The sequence below is a fragment of the Maylandia zebra genome, linkage group LG3 (assembly GCF_041146795.1).
Source record: "Maylandia zebra isolate NMK-2024a linkage group LG3, Mzebra_GT3a, whole genome shotgun sequence".
Lineage (NCBI taxonomy): Eukaryota > Metazoa > Chordata > Actinopteri > Cichliformes > Cichlidae > Maylandia > Maylandia zebra.
This window is the reverse complement of record NC_135169.1, coordinates 60,669,426-60,682,058: the sequence shown is the minus strand read 5'-3', so window position 1 is coordinate 60,682,058 and position 12,633 is coordinate 60,669,426. Positions and strand designations below refer to the sequence as shown.

At 43.2% G+C, this 12,633-nt stretch overlaps 1 protein-coding gene across 7 annotated transcripts in view; it reads right to left on the bottom strand.

The window, feature by feature from the left end:
• Positions 1 to 776: 776 nt before the first annotated feature.
• The window catches only part of LOC143416612 (E3 ubiquitin-protein ligase pellino homolog 1-like), a 41,728-nt gene continuing 29,871 nt past the window's right edge, over positions 777 to 12,633 (bottom strand). For 6 of the 7 annotated variants that reach the window (XM_076882040.1, XM_076882036.1, XM_076882038.1 and 3 more), the window contains 4 exons: positions 11,940 to 12,041; positions 10,282 to 10,497; positions 3,291 to 3,479; positions 778 to 1,514 (listed from right to left, as the gene is read on the bottom strand). In XM_076882040.1, the coding sequence (XP_076738155.1) occupies positions 915 to 1,514; positions 3,291 to 3,479; positions 10,282 to 10,497; positions 11,940 to 12,041 (1,107 nt within the window). In that variant the 3' untranslated portion in view covers positions 778 to 914. Of the gene's footprint in view, positions 1,515 to 3,290; positions 3,480 to 10,281; positions 10,498 to 11,939; positions 12,042 to 12,633 lie in introns of all 7 variants that reach the window. The other variant, XM_076882034.1, reaches the window with a different exon arrangement.

The window sequence follows — 12,633 nt, the reverse complement described above, 5'->3', positions numbered from 1 at the left end:
AACAAAAAATCATCCTTTTTCTTCCTCTCAGGTTGTGGGTCAGCAGCAGGGAAGCCACCGGCTCCAGGTTATCTGTGGAAACATTGAGGTGTTCCAGGGCAGCCGATAGATGTTATCTCTCCAGTGCGTCCCAGGTCTATCCTGGGGCCTCCTCTGGGTAGGACATGCCTGGTCGGAAGACCTTACCCAGGAGGTGACAGCCTAGTGTCCTTTGAACTTAGGGGAGTTGCGGCTCTACTCTGCCCCCTCCGAATGGCTGAGCTCCTGACACTCTAAGGGAGAAGCCCGTCCACCTTCATTTCAGCAACTTTTTCAGTAGCGTTTACAAAACGATCAGGCTTAGATTAACAGATGTATCTTGCTTTCAACAATGCTGCGCTAACTGCTGGCAGACGGCTGCATAACGTTTAGGACAAAATAATTGAAATAATTAAGTATTGGCAAATATGACTTAAATGATCCTTTGGATATCTTTTTAAAATGTAATTTTACAAGGGGCCTCCTGCAATTAGACACAGAGAGAGAACTGTCCAGTTGTCTCTTTTAGGTTAATCATTTCTGTCTTTTTTTTAATCTTAAAAAAAAGACTAATAGATTGTTCTGCTGTTTTCTAGAGATCCTGTCAATCATGGACCCTTTTCTCCCTCTGGCGCCCCCTGGCTGTACTGTTTACCAGCTGCATCCTACATGGATGCGAGCAGCAGTCTGGCTATTAGAAGGCTGACACAGGAAAAAAAAGATAAAGACGTGTTGTTTTCAACACAATTTATTTTACATACTCTCCATACACTTCATATTCCATGTGAAGCCTTGGTATGTACTATTGCAAGTTGCTTTCAGCTTATCATGTCAGCACACACAGTCTTTAGTCAGCAGGTCCTTAGTCAATCTGCCCGCACTGAATTCCCTCAGCTTCAATCAACGGGCCCCTGGAAGATGAGTTTGATGTGGCCCTGCTCTCCTGTCAACCAGGTACCACAGAAAGGGCAGGCAGCATGAAAGGCATGAGTGCCGTGGGGCAATGGGATTTGGCTCCATCCTGCTACTGTCTTTTCTGAGCAAACATGACCACAGGGGCAGAAAGCATGAGTGGGTGGCCCAGCGTCCAGGTACAATCCCCCCTCACAGCCCAACCACAACGGCACGTAGGGGCCTACTCTTCGACACATAGGGCACTCCCTCTCACCTGTGCCGGCAGGTGCTGTGCCTCCGGGGCCGGGGGGCCCTTTTTCTTTCCGGTAGCCCCAGTTGTGGTAGCCGTGTACGTGACCGCAGTTGACATAAACCCAGGGTTGCTTCTTGTCAACAATCTCGCGCTGGGCCAGGCTGGGGAAGGCCAGCGTGTTGAAGCCCACAGGACACTGAGGCCTCGCAGCGTTCAGCTCCTGTCGAAGGCACTCCAGCTGTTTGAGAGTAGGAGTATGCCGCAATCCGGGGGGGGTCCTCCACAGCAAGGTTGCTCCACACAGATCAATCAGTGAACCATCCTGGAGTGTGTTTGACTCATTTTCAACCTTCAGAGCAGAACAGAAAAAGGAAAATGTGAGTGTAGATATGAAGCAAGGAAAGCATCATTATCAGAAACTGAACCAGGCAAAATCATTTTTCGTATTCCTGGAATTTTGGGAATTTTCTTAAACTAGAAAAACTTTTACACTTCTATGCCACCACACAATGGGTTCAAGGGTTCAAGGTTCAAGGGATGTAGCAATCTATGGAGTGTACAGCATTGGAGCAGCGGTCCCCAATCCCCGGGTTGGGGACCAGTACCGGTCTGTGAGTTGTTTGTACCGGTCTGTGAGAGTTGAGGCTCGGGTGTAAAATTTAGGGTTTTCAGGATTTTATCATCTTTTCCTGTGTTGTAGTTGTGTGTCTTATTTTGAAAGAAATATTTACACGTTACCATAGCGACCAAAAAGCATTATGATGTTGCTCTCAGTGTTGTTGGCGCATTTCAGGAGGAAGCTGCTAATAAAGTTACACAGTGAATTCAGATTTATTATTATATTTACAAAGTACCACAGTTTTTGTCTCGGTCATATCATGTTGTTGCATTTATCCGCGACACCTTAAAGGCCGCTCCGTAAAAAAATTGTCTGACGTTAAACCGTGGCGTAGAAAAGGTTGGAGACCGCTGATGTGTAGAACCAGACAGCAGCTTTGTTTGTTTATGTCTCGACGAAGCAACAAGTCAGCAGATGTCTGAACACAGGCAGAAAAAAATATTCAGTCACATTTAAATTTATTTACTCAAAAAACAAAGAAAACTCAGTGTTTATGCATTTATTGTTTTTATATTTGCATCTTTCTTTCAATGCGCTAAGAATAAATACTTCCTAGTTTGACTATTTCCATTATTTCTAATGCTGCTCTAAGGTCACCGTCCTTAAGCTGCAGTTCGTCTTTGACTGCTTTACTTAACTTGTACACCTTCTGTGATCATTTCGATTATTAGATTAGCTTTTATATTAGATTATTTAGATTTAGATTATTCAGCAGGCCCCAGAAATGGACTGAAAAATAAGATTTCATTCATCATTACAGGATGGTGTGCAGCCAACAGCTTGAATGTTTCAAACAAAGGAAGTAGTGGTGAATTATGACACTGTGTTCGTCCAGCTTTGGTCTATTTCCTCAGAACGTTTTTCTTTGTAAATCAGCTGAAACTGTTACTGGAGTTAAAATCATCCACATGCTGGGAAAAACTGGATGTTTATCCTGGGCCAAGAAATGTTTGTATAAAGTCAACCAAGACCTAAATTTAAGTTTAGTTTAGTTTAAGTCGAGTTCGTTATTCGACTCGATATTTCTGTGATGACAGAGAAACCAACCAAATCATTGCCTCCTAATTAAATGTCAGAGAGACTGTGCTGTACGACTGCATACTGAGTATACTGACATTTTTCTTTTCTTTTGTTTGGTCCTTGTGGCTACGGGCCTTTACATGGGCTTTACATTATTGCACGGTTTAAAGAATAGCGTGCAGTTTAACTGCAGCTCAGCAACACGAAATCCCATTTAAAGAATTGCACTCAAACACACATCAGGAGCTAATACTGCTGAGAGGACGTCTTTCCTCCTTTTTGAAATATTAATAAAAAAAACATAACAGGATCTTTAAATACAGACTCTTTAAATACAGTTATTCGTAGCTTTTGATATTGTTTAGCTTTGCAGTCTGTGATGAATCAATCATCAAAAGAAAGCCCTGCAATTTTAAGTCAGGCTCAGTAGTTTGGACACTTGTATCCACATGAAGTCTGCATGAAACACATCAGCTGCTTTCTTACCAGTTTTCCTCTCTGCTGGGCTGAGCGTGTCTCCCTCAGTGCAAAGACATTGCCACAGACTGAGATTTCTCTCCAGACCCCAGGAGCCGGCTCAGACACAAACTCGCCCGCTGGGTGCATGACCAGCACACCATTGGTAGTCAGACCATCCATCAGGCCGTCTGATGTTCTCCATTTGGCAGCCCGCTCCTTAGATTCCCCACATGGACACACACAGAGCAGGCAGATGGTCAGGTTAACGTGAAGACTGTGAGGTGCTGGAGGCCGTTGTTAGAGATGGTTAGTAAGGAAGCAGCTATGGCTGCGTTTGCCTTCTGCTAGCTCAGTGTAGACCAGTGCACTGACTAAAGCACAGAGATGCTGGCTTTGATGATGACTTTGAAAAGCACACTAAGAGTTCCTAACTTAAAACTATTTTACATACAATAAAAATAACCTTTATTAAGCATAAAGGGCTGCGTTCCTCATTCTGACTGTAATTCAGCTTAGAAAGGCTTTTGTGGACTTGAAAACAAAATATTTCTGTTTATTTTTCACTAAAAACATCACAGTAAGATGCATGAAACAGGTCGTAGATCATGTTTAACCTAATGTAAATTTATCCCAATACAAACTATGATCAGGTCTCTGTTTCATATTTCGTGGAGTTTCATAATTTTCTATTTACACAGGTTAGTGTCATTGGGCCTCATTTATATTTACAGTGCATAATCTGGCTAAAAACAGACAGAAATGAAGAGTGTACCAAAGTAAATCAAGCTCTTTCTCCTTTCACCCCACACAGCGCTTACATAAAGCTCCTCACCTATTGGCATCCAGCCTTTACGTCACTGCCACAGTCGGCTGTTGTCAAAGCTGCGCTTGTTTCACAGCTCATCAGAAACTAGGGGTGCGTTCCAAAAGTACCTCCTGTGTCCTATTCCTAACCTCTTTTAGTGGCTAGGAGAATCAATATGGACTTAGGAGAAGAGAACAGCCAGATGTGACGCCAGATGTCCGCTGTGTTGAAAGTACAATATAGAATAGAATAAAATAGAATAGGCCTTTATTGGGTGCTCCACACCAGTTGCTTTGGCCTCTGTCACATTCTGTACACACAGGACAGTCTGAGTGAAGGTCTCCAGCTCCTGCTCTCCAAAGATGGACCAGTCTGTGAGATCAACACAGTCCTAGAGCTGGAGGAGAGCATGGCCATGTTTTAATGGCCCAGGTGTTTGGAGGGGTTTGTTTCCTTAGGGGGTGCAGGCAGGGATACAGTAGGTGGACTACAAAATGTGCACACTTGCCACAGCGTGTTCTAACAACAGTGTTTTATGGAGGTAAATAAAACACAGAACAGCCTGTGAAAAATATTACTTTAATATAAATGTTGGCATTTTAAAGAAAAAGTAACATTTAGGGCCTGATTTATGCCTGACTTAGACTTCTGCAGGAAATCTACTTATGATGTAACCTTCCTTCAGTTGTTGCTGCGTCGACCAAACCTGCAGTTACAGTGGTGGTGAAGTGCACTTCGGGTTAAGTGGACGGTCAGGACGCAGGGTTGTGATGTTGTAAGTTACCATGTAGATTCTACACTATGTCCATCCGTTTAAATATATTAGTTATCCCTGATCTCATCTTATCATATCTCAAATGTTATCTTTAATTAAAAGTGACTTTTATTATTGTAGATGTCAGATTATGGGGCAGGGATAGCTCAGTAGGTAAAGTGGTCGCCCCATGATCGGAAGGTCGGTGGTTCGAATCCACTTAACGGCTACCCTGAGGTACCCCTGAGCAAGGTACCGTCCCTACACACTGCTCCCCGGGCGCCTGCTTAGTGGGCTGCCCACTGCTTCACTGAGTGAATGGGTCAAATGCAGAGAAAAACAAGTAATTTCCCCATGGGGATCAATAAAGTATCCATTATTATTATTATGTTACGTTGTCCTTTTTCCTCCTGTGTCTGCTCTTTCTGCTCTTCCAAAGACAGACGACCAGGAAGCCTGCAGGACCCGAGGGCGTGTCCCCCTCCTGCCTGAAAGTCTGTGCTGATCAACCATTTTCAGCTGCATCTTTAACTGGTCTCTGGATTTGTATCCATCATCCCAAAGAAATCCACCATGATACGATTAAATGACTACAGGCCTGGCGCCCTGACGTTTGTGGTTATGAAGTCTTTTGAAAGAGTGGTGTTGAGCCACCTGAGGGACATCACAGACCCCCTGTTTGTCCAGTTTGCCTACTGGGCAAACAGACTGGCCAAGGATGCAGGACTATGTCCTGCAACACCTCGACCAACCTGGGATATAAGCCATTATGTCTTGGCCTTCAGGTTAACCTTTAATCCTCCACTGAAAGCTCCCCAGTTTACTGTGCCCGTCTCCACCTATCAGTGGATCACCAGCTTCCTGTTGGACAGGCAGCAGCAGGTGAGGCTGAGGAGCATTTCAGCCTGTCCCAGGGGTGTGCTCTCTCCCTGCTGCTCTTCTCCCTCTACACTAATGACTGCGCCTCCGGAGAGCCATCTATCATTCTCCTGAAGTTAGTGGCTGACGCCAGCATCATTGTTCTGATCCAGAATGGTGACGAGTCTGTGTACCGATGGGAGGTGGACTGGTGCAGTCAGAAGTAGGGATGGGTATCGTTTAGGTTTTATCCGATACCGGTGCCAAATCGGTACTTTTGAAACGGTGCCGGTGCTCAAACTGGTGCTTAAAGAATGGAGAACACAAAATTGGTCCAAAAACCTCTCATGTTCAGCTGTTTTTTGTAAAAAGATAACAATGTTAGCCTTTTCTGCAGCTATGGGGCATATATGGTATCACTCTTGGCTGGAAGCAGTGCTTAAACAATGGAAAAAACACAAACTTTGTCCAAAAACCTCTCATGTTTAACTGTTTTCCTCTTTTTCTTTGGTCATTTTAGCCTTTTTGGCCAGTGTGAAGGGAGTATCTGCCATCAAACAAGAAGACAGCAGCATGTAGCTATGATGATGTTTGCTAGTTCACCTTACATGCATTAATGTAATAACGTGGTTAGCCTACTCAACGTAAATTACACACGAACAACATTAAGCTACTCACGCAGAGAAGAACGGCTGCTGCTGCATCATCATCCGTCATCATTTCTGCTACACTGGCAGGGCTAGGGGCCAGGACTCTTCGTGTTTTTGGGGGATGTTGCATAACAGCCAACCCACCCGCAGTAGAGGTGCACGGTGTGAGGTCTCGCAGCAAGCTATCAAATACGGCGCATTTCTGGGCTTTAAAAAAAACGCTATGCGTCGCCAGGTGTTTCATCGGATTCTTGGTGTTACCTCCTTTGACAGTATCACAGTATCAGCTTAAAGCACTTGTTGCTGCTGAGTTTGTATATTTTGCTATGAAGTACAGCCAGACTTTTGACCGCTTCGCCTTGGGCATTTTTAATCTGTAGCTCTGCTCTAACAGAACGTACGTACCTGGCCCCGCCTACTATCCTCGGAAACGTAAAATGATTGGCTAGAAGTGTATCACAGCTCAGGAAAAAAAGCACCGAAATAAATGTGCGCTGCTTTTCGGTCTGGTTACCACCGTTTATGTCAGAACACCGGTACCCATCCCTAGTCAGAAGTACTTGGAGCTGAGCCTGTTCAAGACTGTGGAGATGACCATGGACTTTCTGAGAAACCTTCCCACCATCATCGTCTTATCATCCTCAAAAATACTCTCACTTCAGATTCCTGGGATCTGCCTTTACACACAATCTGGTCCTCACATATAGAGTCTGTCGGGATGAAGGCCCAGCAGAGGTTGTACGCACTGCAACTCGGAGTTCAACCTGCCACAGGAGCTGCTGTTCCTCTGCTACACTGTCATCATATATGAGACCATTAACAGGTGCCTGTGCCACTTTTGTTTTAACTATGTTGTTTATTTCTTGTTTATTTGTATTCTTTATCACCTGCTGTAACACAACAATTTCCCCGTGGGATGAATAAACTCTCTCTCTCTATCTAGCTGGTCGAGTCAATACAAACTAAATTAAATGACTGTAGATTTCTTTCCTTCATAATATTTTCAAGTCCACAATCAACAGCCGCTTCATGAATGTAAATATGCACAACAACAAGGCGCAAACTAGGTGTTACACTCAAAACAGGAAGGCCAAATTAGACTGTGGTGGGGCGTGGCCTGCGGTGCCGTGCAGGGAGGGCGGGCGCACCTGCACGGCATCCTTAATCACGCCCAGTTAAAAACACGGGGACTCAGGTTGGGGTGTTGTGATGTAAATAAAATAGCTCAAAACACTGATCCCTGGACCCGCTGTGCCTTATTCACTCCACATAGACGTTGCCAGAAAACATTTAAAGCCTCCTTAGGCTTGAAAAAAAAATTCTTTGGACAGATGAAACAAACTTGTACCACAATGATGGAGAAGGAAAGGAAGTAGATTCAGATTCATACATCTTCATCTGCCAAACACAGTGGAGACAGTGTTATGACATGGATCGTCTCCAAAGGTTGATCCTGTTCATCTGGACGTAGCGTTTTGTGGGAGAAACGTTTCGTCATCACCAGGTGACTCCTTCAGTCTCAGCTGACTGCAGCTTTCAATCTTATAAACAGGACATTTGCATAATGACTGAAACCAGCCCACTGAAGGAACAATGGGCTGGGAGGTCAGTTCCTTAATCTTAATTATGCAGATTCTCATGACCACTGATCAACAACCACTGATCTTTTGGAGATTTACTTACCTGGATGATTGAGCGTGCATCATCATAACATGGATTGTATGGCTGACAGTGAAACTAGATTCAGTGTTTATGTTACTGCTGATTAAAGAAGCAGGATGAATTCTGAAGTGTGCAGGGCTATAATCTCTGGTCAGGCTTTGCTAAATGCTAAAAAGGTGCTTTAAGTGACTTTGAATGTGGCACGTTGGTCGGTGCCAGAAGTGTTTGGTCTAATTATTTCTGAAACTGCTGACCTGCACATCCATCTCCGCTTACAGAGAAATGAGAAAAAATCCAGTTAGCAGCAATACTGGCTGAAAATATCTTGTTGATGCCAGAGGTCAGACGGGACTAACCACACAGCTTTGATCTGACGGAAAGGCAACAGTAACAAACAACAAAGCTGCTAAATATGAATGAAAAGACAACATCTGCTCCGTGCAATATTATACATCTGTCTGTGTAAAGCGCTTTGAGTGCTCAGAGTAGAAAAGCAGTCCAGAAATTTAGTTCTGATAGCCACGTTGTCAGGGCTGTCAATCTTATTATCATTCCTCGGTACTCTTAGCACAGAGGTGTCACATTTTAAATTGTCCCCCCCTGCTTCTGCTACGGTTCTTAAGATTATCAACATTTAGAAAGGAAGGAATATTTCAAATACCGTACGGGAACTAACAGCTGGAGGCTAATTTGAAAAAATATCCCCAGATAGCTCATATCTGGGTTTATATATTGTAGAAGTCAGATTTCCCACCAACTGTCTCAGACTTGCAGTTAATTTAGAATTAATTAAGTTAACATGCATATCTTTGAGGGTGAGAACACACCCAGAGATATAAAAAGTGGTTTAGTTGGTGAACTTATCCACAGGTTTGCAGACTACGTGTTTAGGGAGTCAAAGGCACCAGTGTCTGATGAGTCCGGAGTAGAAAACTGTTGTATGTAACCATAACATGTATAGATTATTTCATTTGGTGAGTACAGTATTATAAAAAATGAAGAAAAGCCTGCAAGCTAGTTCAGGCAAACTACTTGCTATACTGTCTCTTCCTGTCACATCCGAAAACAAATGGTGTTCAAATGCAGGATTTCACTTAGCGCAGAGAGACTGTAACTGTTTCAGAAACCTCCTTTAAACCTAGTATTAGTTACTAGTTACTGATGAAGGGAAAAGCAGAAGGACACTATGTTGCTTTTCAATACTTTAGCCTGGCTGACAAAGAGTCGCAGCACGTTTGAGCATCGTTTTGCTTTAGCAGTAGTGATGACTTCAGTAACTTTGTAACCACGGCCGTCTCGAGTCACACATCTGTTAACAAGTCAAACTGCTTCAGAAACTGCTGATACTTTACAGACCACTTCTCTCCCGTTGATCTCTCTGGGCTACTTTATGCAGACTGCCGCTAAATGCACAAGACCCCATCCCTGTAAAACTCTTTAAAAAAGTTCTGCCTCTAAATAAAGCGGAGATGAGTTTGTTGTTATTAATAAGTTAGGTACCACAGGTTTATAAGGTAGATATAATTAAGCTGTTTGAAAAAGTTGATCTAAATGGGCTCTGTGATCGTTTGCATAATTTCAGTCTGGATTCACAGCGCAGAAACAACACAGTGATCTTGGTATCAGACAGTGGACTGATATCTGTGCTTGGCCCAACAGACCTTATTGCAGCTCTCAATACTTTACATGGGACAGAGCCTTTAACTCTCTGTCCCATGAGACCAGCCACAGGAGAGGAGAAAGACGTCCTCTCCACTTTTAAATGCAGGATTTAAACTTCCCACTATTATAGTCAGACCATTCATGCTGCAAAATATGCTGCTGCTGCCCTGCATCACTGTCTGCTGATGTTGTCTGCAGGGAGTGATGAACTCAGCTGTAAGACACTAAACACAGCACCAAATATTAATTTGGATCAGAAATGTTATAATATGTGATCTGTTTACTGACTAAAGATTAAACACATGACCAAAGTCTCTTTCATAACTCATGAGTAACAACTATTAACTCCCACACACACGCACGCACGCACGCACGCACGCACGCACGCACACACACACGCACACGCACACACACACGCACACACACACGCACACACACACACACACACACACACCCCTTCACGTTTTCATGCAGCTCCATCACATGAACAGACATGCATTCTTGCAGCTCTGATGTCACACGTGGGTGGAACAACCACATCCCTTCTGTCAAACTACCGTGGTTGCTATGGTTACCAGTGGCGCGTACCAAGCGATGCCTGTCACCCACGTGGGAGGGAACACTCACCCCCAGGAAGATGTTCTTGGAAGAGTCAAAGCCAGCGGCGTAGATGCGAGCGGTGTAGGGAGCGCTGCGCTCACACATGATGCGGCAGGCGTATCGTGAGATGGTGCTCTGAACTGATTGGCCTCCGCCCTCCCCCACCGCACCCCCAACTTGACCACTGCTGCCGGCTGTGTCCGTCACCACAAAATCAATCATGCTTTCTGTGGACCGGCCAATCTGAGAGAACCGAGAGAGAAAGGGCCCACTGAGACCATACAAAGACATGCTGAGCACAAACACTCCAGTGCAGTCTTATTGTGCATGTTTTAGAAATATGTGCAATTATTTGCATACAAGCATCAGTCGGGTGAAGAATCCTAGAAGATAATCATATGTTCCAGCTGATTTTTTCTTTCTTCAGTTTCTGTCAGCTGTGTGATTTTAGTAAAACTTTATAGACCTCACTGTGTAAAGGAAGAACAGGCCAACAACCTGGCCCTACAATAATAGCAAGACTGAATTGATTTACTTAGTTGCCAGGCAGATGTGGAAAGTGTAACACCAGCACAAAGATGATTATTCTGAAAAATGGTGAGACCTGGATTAACCAATAAGAATGGGTCCATACGTTTTGAATGGCAGAAGCCAGTTTTCAGTAACATTTGACCAAATACATAAAGTAGTACAACACTTGTGATTAGTGATTTCACTTTGACCGCTCTGAGTAGAAAAGCACCACACGAGAACCAATCAAGTCCATGTACAACGGACACGCCTCTGTGTTTACTATGTGGTGCTGCATTTTGATTTTCAACAAAGTGAGAGTCAACGAACAAAATGCTTTCGAGCCTGGCTTGTGCATGTTTTAATTATAAAAAGAACAATGTGTGACAGGAACAGTATTTTAATAGTTACTGGAACCAGGCTGTACCACACAAAAGGTCAAACATGCAGACTTTTTTGTGTGTTATTCAGAAGGAGCAGGGACTCCACTCATGGATCTGACCCTTAAATAGAGAACAGTGGAGCCCTGGCTTTGTTTGGGTCTTCTTCATACGAGAAGGTGGCTGGAAAACAACTGCAAGCTGCTGAGGGCACACAGGTCTGACTGCAGACTGGAAAACAACTGCTGCTGGTTTTACAGCTTTATGTTGATCTACAACAACTGCTTTAAAGTCTGAAGCAGAAAAACAAAAAATATTAGTTTAATTTTGTAAATATGTGATATTTAGGTCAATCAGTGACAAAGAACATCGGAGAATGTTGTCATCTTTAAACCTTTTCATCCTGAGAGACATAAATAAGCTTGAATAAAGGCTTGTAGCCATTATTAAACCTCGATTATCCTTTGATTTGTCATACTGTTACTCGGTATGAAAGGTCCAAGTTTAAATGAATATCATCAAATTTCAGCTTATGTTTTTACAGTTACTATTTTCCTTTTCATATTCTTCCTCGAGCTAAGACTATCTGAGGGTAGGTGTTCAACAGCTAACAGATTTCACCCCGACCAGTGTCCAGTGGTACGGCTCTGTCTTCTGTTTGTGGTACGTTGTTACAATATTTTACACGATTTTTTACTGTCCAGTGTCTTTTTCCACAACAGGAAACAAAACTAAAATGTTGAATTGGCAACCACACACGTGTGTGTGTGTGTGTGTGTGTGTATAGACACTGACCTGAAACATATCTGTGTTGGTGTCATGGGTGTATTCCACAATTACAGAGTGGCTCCGTGACAGTGTGTAGGAGATGCTGTGCTGGCTTTTGTTGCTGAGTGCCTGCCAAAGGAAAACAGATTATACATCAACCACATCACATCACTGACCTCCAGAAAATCTACTTGGAGAGCATTTTCTATTTTTAAAGACAACAACAGCACTTGGATTTATATAGGTGTTTTTTGTAAATACTAATCATAATATTAACAACAACACAGACAGCATCTATCCTCAATGTCTTACTGTCAATGTGACAGCACGGTGTGTTTTTTTTACATTATTAATGCAGCCATTAACCATGTTCTAAAGGCAGATTTAAATATTAACCATTACATATAAATTTTGCTTTTGCAACTTATTTGGTTTTGATCACAGAGTTGAGCATTCAAAGCTTCCCTCTTAGTTTTACTTGCACAGATGAGAAATACGACTCCGTTAGCTCAGGTTAGTAAGGTTATTAAAGACTGTTAAATAAATAGCCCGTAGCCATGGCAGCTGAAGTTTTAAGGCTTTGGCAGAGTGATGAGGTTAAAACTAGAAACAGTTTTTTTCTTTCTCTTCGCTAATGAGGAGTCCAAGTCTAATGAGGTCTTTTTGGCCTAAAGTAGTAGTTTGCTGTTTGTACAAGACCGAACATGAAAAACTTTAATTG